This window comes from Carassius gibelio, chromosome B9 (assembly GCF_023724105.1).
Source record: "Carassius gibelio isolate Cgi1373 ecotype wild population from Czech Republic chromosome B9, carGib1.2-hapl.c, whole genome shotgun sequence".
Classification (NCBI taxonomy): domain Eukaryota; kingdom Metazoa; phylum Chordata; class Actinopteri; order Cypriniformes; family Cyprinidae; genus Carassius; species Carassius gibelio.
In genome coordinates, this window is record NC_068404.1 from 10,522,689 (window position 1) to 10,534,973 (window position 12,285).

The window sequence follows — 12,285 nt, forward strand, 5'->3', positions numbered from 1 at the left end:
TAGAAGAAAGGAAAACTTTTCATAGTAGTTTGGCATATACTTGAATTCTATTTTAGGGGAAAATGATTTTTCAAGTAAGCTGCGCCACTACTTATTAATAATTAAATAACCTTTATCCACTAAATCAAAGTCATGTGATGCCACCAATGAAAGAAATTAAAACAGAAGCTTACTATATAGCAGACCCTCATGACTTTATATATTTCTAACTTTAATAATAACAATAATAAAAATAATTGTAATAATTATTCCAGCTTTGTTTTTTTTAGGTTTTTTTTTATAACTGCAGCACTTCAACTTTAAATGTATTTGTGTCAGATACCAAGTATTTTTTCATTTGTTTTATGTAATAGGTTTCATGATTTCATTTAATTCCAATTTTCGAAAGATCATTAATAGTTTCAGTTTCAGTCAACAATACAACACTGTTCAAGGTCAGTACGTTTCTGACAATGTCCTATAACTTTATACATGCATATCAGAGACACGCATACACACACACTTTGAAAAATGTGTTTAAATGTATATATTTTTGGAAAATACACATTTTGTCCACTGTGATGTATACGAAAAAAAATTTAGACATTGAATTTTTGAAGATTTTTCAGGACCATATGTAACTGAGAGTTTGACACGTGACTAATATCCTTTTCTTTGTTATGGACACTTCTATTTGTCATTGACCCTAGCTACAAATGTTCTTTTGGGAATTTGGGAATGTTATACAGTGTTTATATAGTCAACTTATCTTTGATCTCTGGCTATGACCTTTATAGTGCTGTCAGTTGGTTTTATTTATCCGTGAGAACCACAAACCTCTCTGAAGATCTGTTTTGATATTTTGGTCCCTGTCTAGATAGAGATGCGGGTGTGTGTGTGTGTGTGGTGTCCACACACAGTGGCTCGCCAAGGGACCGACCTCCCTTTGATACTGAAATGAGATAAAAGTCCCTTCTTTTCCGCTTATTATCTCTCCTCCTGCTTTTTCTTTCTCTATTTTGTTTTGAACATTTATAAAGAGCCTACTCGCAGACAGTTTAATCGCAAAGGCACTGTGTGCTGAACCTCAGTCTAAACATCGCCCTGGTACTGTTTATGTTGACTGTGTGGAAGGCTGTCTCCAGCTTTCTGTCTACGACACTCCTGTCTTTCTCTGGGGAGTAATCTCAATCAAATTGCGAAGAAGAACGGAGACAAACAGGGAGGAAAAGAGAGGTATGCAGGGAGGAAAATGTTAATAAAGCTTAATGTTTTCAAACTTTGTGTACCCAATAATCTCACTCCTCGACCGTTTTGCCCCCCGTTTGGATGGTTTTCCGTCTATTTTGGCATGTGATTTCATACGCAAGCGAGAGAATGTGTTATGTTTGTGTGTTTCCATGCTCCCTCGCTCACATCTGGAATACTAAGCTGAGAGTTGGACTCTCTTGTTGATTCATTTTTCATTTTTTCCTACGATGACTGAGGCCAGCTCGTCCTCACCACGAGTACATTTGTTCTTCTCCTCGAGATGAAGGCAGAGGGAATGAAGGAAAATCTGGATCTTATTTGAAGCCATTTCTTTCTGCCCGGACGTTCTGCTTGTATCCTCACCACAGCTCAGCTGGAATCTGCCTCATGCGAGGAGCTTACTGCGGTCGTGTCCCGAGTCACCCATCCCTGAGGATGACAGCTGTACCGTAGTCGTGGGAAATGGCCACTCAGTGCTCCTCCGTGTTTTACTAAAAAAAGTGACTGGACTTGAGTTGGTGGTGTGGTTGGAGGAACATTTCCACTCATACTATACAAAGAACGTGAATGCTGCTTTGTAATTATACCCAGTCTGCATAGGGTTATTGTATTTAAGCCCAACAACAAACCAAACCCCCCCTCTGTATCTTTATTACTCCTGAAGTTGGGGTGAATAAATCTAAGATCTGCAAACTGAAGCAGCCCCCAAGGACACTTTTGGAATAAACCATGTCTGCATCAGATGAATGCTGGACTTGCGAATGGAAACTAATGTTTTTTCTACTTCCATAACGTGTCTGACAGGGTTTAAGAACAGAAAAGTGAGGGGGGGTTTGAGATAAGCCATCAGTTTGGCTCATTAATATTGATTAGGTGATGTAAAGTTAGCCCGCAAGTCGTAAACGATCTGCTGAAAGCCAGCCATTGTAGCATTTACTGCTTATTTCTGTTCACTCCAGAATCTTTTTCTATGTGTTTAATTCCATCAGTTCCAGTGTTTTATAAACTTAATATATATTAAATAAAGTTAATTTTTCAAAACATTTCTGAAGGACTATGCAATCAGATTTATACACACTTGATGGTTACTGTATATTTTTGCATGACTCTGCTCAGTCCATGGTATAGATTTGTTATTTTCAAAAGTCTTATTAGCTTTTGGCAGTTCCTGCACCTGTCCATTAGTTGCCTCCCTCCAATGTTTTCTTTCTTTTTTCCATTGGCTCCTCATGTAAATCTCATCTGTACTTGCTTATTGTTTCAGTAGTTGGGGTTGGATAAGGTTTTGCATGGATGCAAGAGTCCAAGAACTGCTTAGATTGAGCCACGTGTCTACAGTTCCTTCCAAGACTGAGTTTTCATACATCAGATCATATTTCAGCTTCCAAATCGAGATTTCAGGAAATTTGCTTGGATGCGGGTGTATAATTGGATGCATCAATGCGCACTTGCTGTTTTGAAGCAGTGTGTTGCCACAAGATGTCACACAAGGTCATGTGATGATTTCAGAGGAATGCTCTTAGTTAAATAAGATTATGGGTAAATTCCACTTAAAAGTGAGTATTACTATTCCCCACTCTTTGAGAAAGACAGAACACTCTGAAGGGTGCAGGGTAGTAGACTAATTGCAGTAATGTAGTAAACTTATTTTAACATGGCAACAAATTTATGCTTCTGGCTCTTTTTTTTTAAATAAATTAATGCTGATAATTTTATTTTGATTCAAATATTGATTCAAATAGTTTCATGTTTAGTACAAACAAGTTCCTTTTTTTGCTCTTTTATTGATCCATCATTGTGGGTACTGGCTTAAACAGGTCTGTATACACAGAAGTATGGGTTCAGGAAGATTTGTTTAAATTAAAACATTTTTGGGAGAATCTCTTATGTCCACCAAGGCTCCATTTATTTGATGACAAATACAGTAAATAGAGTAATATTTTAAAATAGTATTACGATAACACTTTTATACAATAAATATATATCAATTTCTTATTTTTTAGTGTGATGGCAAAGCTGAATTTTCAGCAGTGATTACTTCAGTGTTACATGATCCATTAGAAATGATTTTATACACTGATTTTGACATTTATTTGGAACGCCAAATGTTTTAAATAGTGTAATTTACATGTTGAATCATGCCCATTTAATATAACCTGTTTTGTTGACTCATGTTGGAAATATGTAGAGTCACTTGATGCACTCACAGGTGATGATTGTGGTGATGCATGGCTTCTGTAAGGCCAGCTTGGGCCTGTTGTTTGCATTAGTCTCTCTGTGTTTTCCAGGCTTTACTATGCCCTCATTAATTACAAACACACTTTCATTATATGCGACCCTCCATCTGTTGTGTGAAGAATCTAAAGGGGTCACGACCCCACTTCAAAGCCTCCTTGCATCCATTTTTAACCTTCTGCATGAGAGTAGACTAACTCTTAGACTAACTCTTAAAACGTAATGCCTCTGATAGGCCCACACAGCCCATCAATGCCCTTTAAATCACATTAATGATGCTGTGAATATTGGGCTTGGTAATGGCATAAATTAATTAATCTTTTATCATTCTCTTTTTAAGAGTTTTGCCAGATATTGGGCTTTCATTTGCAAATTTGTTCCACTTTTTCCATTGCACTCGACTGACCTCTGGCCCAGAGTTGAAAGGTTTTAAGGTCAGGCAGTGGGAAGCAGTTGTTGTACATTTGCAAGCAGCATATGAAGTTGGGATCATGGGAAAGATCATGGGCACTGAGTCTAATGAGGAGAACATTCAGATGTAATTTTCAAAAAATAAATAAATAAATAAATATGACTAGAATTAAATAACAAAATATATATATATATATATTTAAAAAAATATATACTATATTAAATATTGTGTAGAACAGTGGGTGGCCTTTTGTGAACATCCGTGATGGTCCCATTGGTCTGTTGAGAGGTCATACGATTTCCTGCTCTCCACTGGTATCAGACTGCATCACTGAGTAAATACACTGCTATTTCTTGCACGTTGAATCACATCTTTTGGATCGGCCCAACAGTTATCACCATTAAATTCATCCTTTAGGTTTAGCTGCTCATTAACCAGGGTTCTTAGTAAATCCACTTCTCAGATAAATGTTGAATTCCTCTGACACTCCCCTGGTATGGTGGTTGATTATGAAATGGCATCTTTGGGTGGAGATGTGCCTTTTCTTGATTACGATGCTCTTTCTGACTTTGGGTCATTTAAGGATTTGATGGGCCTTTTGTTATATAATCTCAAATGTCACTGACGCAATGAGTCACATCTTCTGATGAACTGCTTTTGGGTGTGTGTGTTTGTTGTGACATGGTAGAGGTTTGGTATGGCCCTCATCTTTAGGGATGACTTACAAAACAAGCCGCGAGGGGGATGAGGAATCCATTACATCCTGCACACTTCCTGTTCACATTAGACTGTCCTCCTACACACATACACAGCTACATGCCCTCAGATTTAATATTTCCATTGCTGCCTATGATTTCTTATCAGTACAAATTTAAATGAGGTGTAACTTCAAAACTTCCGTTCATTAAAATTGGATATTTTCATTTTTGTTTCACTTACAGAAACATGCTAGATGAGCTAAATATGTCTGCAAGTTTTACAAATTTAGAAATGAATTCACATCAAGAATGCAAAACTTGCACAATATGCACGCACTTTTGGCTTTATGTGCCAAATATATTTTAAATTTATTTATAAAGCATATTCCCATATGACAGTAGTTTCAGTTTTGCTTGAAATAATTTATTGTAGACGTCGTGTATTTTGTTTATAATGTTCATATAATTTTTTTTATTCCTGTTTCATTCTTTTAATCTTGTGTTCTTGTGGCTCAGTGGTAGAGCATTGCGTTAGCAGCACTGTAAGTCACTTTGGATAAAAGTGTCTGCTAAATGCATACATTTTATTTATTTTTTAATTCTCATTCTGAATGCTAGGATTTTTTTCAGAGTGACAGGAACTAAAATACAATTGATTGTTTATTATATGCAAGTACTCACTAGTAAAACAGTAATATATTTAAAATACATTTATTTCATACAGAGTACAGTTCAAATCTATTCTGACATTTCACTTGAGTGACATAAAAATTATAATTAGACTATATTTGGAGTACTACTTCTTACTATTTCTTAATGTTAGAACTAAAATGTTTTTCTGCCACTACTGAAGAGAATGGCATGGCCTTTGAATAATATCGGTCTTTAAATGCAAGATATTTAAAATGTACCCAAAGTATTCTTGCAATAGCCCAGTCTGAGGTCCTGAGCACTCTGGTGAAGGGTTTCATCCAGGATATCCCTGTACTTGGCCGCATTCATCTTTCCTTCGATTGCAACCAGTCGTCCTGTCCCTGCAGCTGAAAAACCACCATGCTTCACTGTTGGGACTGTATTGGACAGGTGATGAGCAGTGCCGGGTTTCTCCACACAATCCGCTTAGAATTAAGGCCAAAAAGTTCTATCTTGGTCTCATTAGACCAGAGTCCTTCAGGTGTTTTTTTTAGTAAACTCCATGCAGGCTTTCATGTGTCTTGCACTGAGGAGAGGCTTCGGTCGATCCACTCTGCCATAAAGCCTCGACTGGTGGAGGGCTGCAGTGATGGTTGACTTTCTACAACTTTCTCCCACCTCCCGACTGCATCTCTGGAGCACAAGCCACCGTGATCTTTGGGTTCTTCTTTTCCTCTCTCACCAAGGCTCTTCTCCTCCGATAGCTCAGTTTGGTCAGACGGCCAGCTCTAGGAAGGGTTCTGGTCGTCCCAAAAATCTTCCATTTAAGGATTATGGAGGCCACTGTGCTCTTAGGAACCTTAAGTACAGCAGAAATTTGAGTGTCACAGCAAAGGGTCTGAATACTTAGGACCATGTGATATTTCCGTTTTTCTTTTTTAATAAATGTGCAAAAATGTCAACAATTCTGTGTTTTTCTGTCAATATTGGGTGCTGTATGTACATACATTTTTTTTTTTTTAACTTACATAATTTTAGCAAATGGCTGCAATATAACAGAGTGAAAAATGTAAAGGGGGTCTGAATACTTTAGTATATCCTTAGTTCGATTTCAGCAGTACTTCTGCACAAATGCATTAAGTGCTAAATTAGTTGTTCCAATTTAGCAGACTTTAATTAAACCAGTTTAGGGTGCTAAAAGTACAACTACAGATTATTTTTATTAAGTACATGTATATGTAAATGTATCTATAGTGTACTTAGTATTAAATAAATGTATTTGTTTTTTCAGGGCACCAATGCAAGTGTCAACTTACCATTTTTTTTTTCTTTTTATAACTTTTGACCCACTGCGACTTCTTTTCCAGAAACAATTACAGCACCCAGAAATCATTGTTTCCAAGCTGACACGTGATGGTTGACATACAGTAGCATGTTATGTCAATAGGGATCTGAAGTAGGATTCCGAACACTCACAGAATGTGGACACAGCAAGAGTGTGGCAGTGTTGGTAGGACACATGATGCTGTATTAATTAAGTATAGGTAAAGTATTAACACTTGCATGTAGGAGGCAACAGGAGTGCCGGCTTTACTCCATCAGAGCGAAGAGCTTGCTGTGAGTGGAATGTGTAAGGCAGTGATGTGAAACAGATGCCTCCTCTGCAGGCTTGATGCTGCACGTGGCTGCTGTCTCCAGATGGATTCTGCAGAAAACAGAGAAGGTGCGAGCCAAGCAGTCCGGTCCAGCATTTATTAGACTAGACTACCGTGGCATGACTTCGCAGCACGTGTGAACGCAGGCTTTCTGGTGATGATGATGATGTTGTCACATGCACACACACACATACTCGCACGCTCTTCTACACGGGCCAGTGTGTGTCAGCAGCAGGGCTCTTTCCGAGCACAGTTTGAGCGTCTGTAGTGGCCCACGCCCCAGGCCTGCCGGTCCCGGCCCAAATCACAGGGCTGCTAACCGCAGGGAGCTAATTGTAGCACAGCTCCTCGAAACGCTTCCCTTTAATTCTCTCCCTGTTTTCACTCACTCTCTCTCCTCCGATCAAACATAAACAATTGCTGATAAAGCTCGGAAGATCTGGGTCGAGAAATCAAGACCAGGAGAACGTGTGAGAAGTGGAATCTGAATCTGAAAACTTTCCAGAAACTTGAGTCCGACCTGTTTAGAATCTAGAATTAACCAATTACTCTATAGTTGAAGCATTTGGGGGCTTTTTAGCCTGTATTTATGAAAAAGTTAATGGCAGACAGGAAAGTGAGAGGTTCGGGATTTAAACCAAGCCGGATTCGAACCCAAATCCCCATGAGTCGATGAATAAGGTAATAATTCAGTACCATAGTATATGGCACCATTCAAAACTTTGGGGTCATTTAAGCTTTTTTTTTTATTTATCAAGGATACAATTGACAGTAAAGACCTTTATAATGGATTATTATTTCAAATAAATGCTGCTCTTTTAAACTTTAATTGATTTCTGAAGGATCATGTGACACTGAAGAGTGGAGTAATGCTGAAAATTCAGCTTTGCATCACAGAAATAAATTACGTTTTAAAATATATTCCAATAGAAAACAGTCATTTTAGATTTGAATAATATTTACAAATATTTCAGTTTATTACTTCATTTTTTTATAAAATAGATACAGTCTTGGGGAGCATAAGGGTCATATTTAAAAAAACATAAATTAAAAGCTTTCCAACCAAAAACTATTGAATGGTAGTGTATATCAAAATACCATGGTATTATAATTTGTGGTACAATCACTGTACAGTGAAAGCATCAGGAAACGGTGGATTGAGTAAAAGTGGTAATTGGACATGTACTGTGATGTTGATCATTCTTCAGCTGTGCTGGTGTGTTTAAGATATTTGCGGTGGTCTCTGGTCTCCATCTCTAATGATCCTGCCGGCTGTTCTGATCAAGATCTAAACTCTGCAACATCTGGCTAGCACTTCATCATTCCACTGCCCAGTTTCCTTCTGCATGTTTGAGAAGGACTGACCCACAATTACAGGGTTGCCAGATTTCAAATGAACCCCCCCTGCGTATCGTACATAACCTACGGAATGTTGGCTTCAGATTGACTGGCTTGGAAACCGTTCCAACAACTGCTGTAAATAACCCATGTCTAGTTTTTCCATAACATGCTTGGTTATGGTGAAGATTTGTGTGGCCCGGTACAGTCTGTCCATGAGGTTTCCTCACCAGTGACAGGAGATTTTCAGCCCAAAGTACCTGAGAAGAATTTTAATAACGTAAGAGGATTATTCCCATTCTGTTATGCACAGTGCTTATTTTGTTCATTGGCTAGTACATAAACTTCAAACTCCTTATGAGAGAGTTTGAGAGGGTTGATGTGTGGTACAGAAACAGACGCTGGAGAGCGGTAATGGCTCTGTGTTTTAACAGCGATAGAAATGTGTTGCTGCTAAGCTTGCCAAAACCATTTACAACTGGATAGGATGATTTCCAAGCCATCTGATATAAACACTGACGATAAGACACTGATATATACAGATGTGTGCATCACACACCGGGTCGCCATCTGTCCTGCGTAGTGTTAGATTCTACAGGATGGGGTTCTTGTTCTCTATAAATCTTTTATGCTTTGAGCGCAGTGTACCAAGAAAAAATGTCTATGATGTTACATAAGCACTTCATAATCTACAATAGTGACAACATCAGTTTGTGCTGCCTCGGTCGTGCATTATCATGACAGAGTGTCTTTGTGGCCACCAGAGGGCAGTGTGGGATTTGAAGTGTCAGGTTAGTGGCTGGTTCTGAAATCTGAGGTCTTAGTAATGCATGTGCATCAGAGCTCAAAGAAAGCATGAGTGTGAATTTATGAGTGTCAATTGACATTTGTATTGATTGACAGTGCTTTTAGTTCCTTTTCTTCTGAAACTTTCTGAATTAAAATAGTCTTGATTTACACTACCTTTCAGATATTTAAATGTTTAGAAGTCTCTTATGCTCACTAAAGCTGCATTTATATAATCAAAAATACAGTAAAAGCTGTAATATTGTGAAATATCATTATAGGCATTACTCCAGTCTTCAGTGCCTCATGATCCTTCAGAAATCATTCTAATAGGCTGATTTGATGCATAAAGGTGCTGTAGGGAACTTTTGTAAAAATATTTTTTTTTTACATATTTGTTAAACCTGTCATTATGTCCTGACAGTAGAATATGAGACAGATAATCTGTGAAAAAAATCAAGCTCCTCTGGCTCCTCCCAGTGGTCCTATTGCCATTTGCAGAAATACATCCGCTCCCGGTAAGAAACAACCAATCAGAGCTGCGGTCCGTAACTTTGTTTGTGTTCAAAATGTAGAAAAATGAACATAATAAGCGAGTACACCATGAATCCATTTTCCAAACCATGTTTTTGGCTTGTCCTGAATCACTAGGGTGCACCTATAATAAGTGTTTATATTCGGACTATTTTAGATTGCTTCGGGGGTACCGCTGCGGAGTAACCCAGTACCTTCGTGATTCTTAAACAGAGAGAAGTAGTTCTGGCTATGATGTTCTTCCGCAAGACGCAAGCAGTTCTGTTTATTAACCGCTAGAGCGTCAAAAGTTCCCTACCGCAGCTTTAAGACATGTTTCCTATTATATACTATTATTGTCTTCGCTGAATATTTCACTTCTGAATGGTAGTGTAGTAGTTTTGCAGGAAACAAATGTAACTTATATTTGAGGTTAGGTTACTTAAACGTAAATGACAATTAAAAAAAAAAATGTACGAAATTTTTATTTGTATTTTTTAAAACGTTTTTAAATGTTGTTCCATTAAAAAAAATGTAAAATCTGTAAAAATTCTAAAGTCCTTGACTTTTCATGTTTCAGATGGAGCAGTTTTCAGATGACGAGCTGGATCACGCTGCAGAGGAGGACAGCGATAAAGAGGACCAGGACCTGGACAAAATGTTTGGCGCATGGCTTGGAGAGCTGGACAAACTGACAAAGGTGATAACCAGTTAATTTGTGTAATAATCTCATGGTTGTCAGTGTAGATTAGGTTTGTGATGTCAATACCCATGAGACTTTAAGCAGCGTGATGAGTCTGTCAGTCATTCAATTAGTCATTCAATTCAGTTTTGTGCAGTGTCCTCATAGATGCATTTCAATTTCCTATTAAAGCTTATTTTATTAGTTCTTAATGTTATGCAACAAAAGGTTTTAAGTATGAATGTCTGATAATCTGTATTTTTCAAATTAATCCGATAGTCCTGAAATCCCTCTGCAGTGTTACTCTCAGTACTGACACAGCTGTATCAGCATTATACTGTATGTGTAGTCTCACCACTCTTTGTGTATCTGTTTTACTGTATTTAGAGTCTACATGTAGATGATGGGAGACCAGAGAATGTGCAGAAAGCACCTCTCAGACAAGAGACAAACATGGCCAACATGGCCTACCGCTTCTCTGTTTATAACATCAACGGTGAGGCCACATTATACACTCTGCATTACAATATATTCGATTATTATCCACAATATTATATTATCATATTCTAATATCATTATAACCTCAGATGGGCACTGTAGATTGCAAAATGATTCATGCAATGAGAACTGTGCATTCGAAAGACATTCATTATGACTACATATATAATTACGTATTGTTTTCAATAAAAGTGATTATGACTTCATGGAACACAAGGCTCTTCATATGTTCAGTAAATATTTGACATGCTTAAAGCTGATTTGTTTACATGTGCACATATGTTTCCTCACAGAGGCTCTGAACCAGGGTGACGCAGTGGATCTGGATGCTCTGATGGCGGACCTCTGCTCCATCGAGCAGGAGCTCAGCACCATCGGTAAGCCTAGCTCCGCTTCCTCCCGCCTTGGCCTGACAGGGGACGCTAAAGTCCGTCAGAAGCCCCCGGCCGGACGCAGTCAAAGCACCAAGCACACGGGCAGCAGCAGTGGAGGGGCGAGCAGCAGCGGCGGCAGCACTAGCAGTAGCACCCGTGCCTCTCCCGCCTCTACTGTCAGGGTGGGCAGCTCCAGCAGCAGACCCCCGCTGGCATCCAACTTCTCTCTGGATGATATCACAGCCCAGCTGGAAAAAGCCTCCAAAAGCATGGACGAAGCAGCCAGGCAGAGCTCCACATCCTTCGGCTCTACAGTCTCAGCACCATACTCTTCCTCCACCATGCGGCGGCCGACCTCCCATCATCATCATCGCAGGACGGGGTCGGTGGGTACGGTCACTGAGCATGAGGTGCGGTCCTTTGTCCAATCCTCTCGCTCTAGCATCAACTCGGCCTCTGCATCCAGCATGGACTCGCTAGACATTGAAAATACCAAGTCTGATCGGGACGGACAGGACCAGCCGAGTTCAGAGGTAAATGGTGCATTGTATTGTAGTTATATTATGTTGGAAGGATTTTATTGACTAACCTTGAAGTAATGCATTATCTTTGAAGGGCGCATGCAATGTGCATTAAAGTTTGTCTAAAAAAAGAGATTTTATAAGGGTCATGGATCTCAGCCTGCGATAGGGGCATTGAGCAGACTTCCAAAATGGCCTTTAGGTTAGCTAAAATAATTTGAAATAAGACAAAACAAGCATCAAAGGGTTAGTTCAACCCAAAATGAAAATTCTGCCATTAACTGCTCACCCTCATGTCGTTTCAAACCCATAAGACTTCCATTCATCTTTGGAAAACAAATTAAGATATTTTTGATTTAATCTGAGAGCTCTCTAACCCTCCATAGACAGCAATGCAACTGAAATGTTCCCAGACCCAGAAATGTAGTAAGGACATTGGTAAAACACTCCATGTGACATCAGTGGCTCATCTTCAGTTTTGCAAAGCTACAAGAATACTTTTTGTGAGCAAAGAAAACAAAAATAAAAACTTTATTCAACAATTTTTCTCCCCCAAGGTACCATCTTTTGCCATTTTGGAGAATACCACGATGCATGTGCGCGTTTTCTCCTGAACATAAACAACACTTTACATTGGTATGGTTCCGGAGAAAGTGCGCACATGTGTTTTCAGTTGTGTTGCTGTCTGTGCAGTTGTCGGATTTCATCAA

At 38.8% G+C, this 12,285-nt stretch overlaps 1 protein-coding gene across 3 annotated transcripts in view; it reads left to right on the forward strand.

Moving 5' to 3' along the window:
• Positions 1–12,285, forward strand: part of raph1a (Ras association (RalGDS/AF-6) and pleckstrin homology domains 1a) — a 62,824-nt gene that overhangs the window by 28,393 nt on the left and 22,146 nt on the right. For all 3 annotated transcript variants that reach the window (XM_052566139.1, XM_052566141.1, XM_052566140.1), the window contains exons 3-5: positions 10,081–10,200; positions 10,570–10,678; positions 10,974–11,587. In XM_052566139.1, coding sequence (XP_052422099.1) covers positions 10,081–10,200; positions 10,570–10,678; positions 10,974–11,587 — 843 coding nt within the window. The remainder of the gene's footprint in view (positions 1–10,080; positions 10,201–10,569; positions 10,679–10,973; positions 11,588–12,285) is intronic.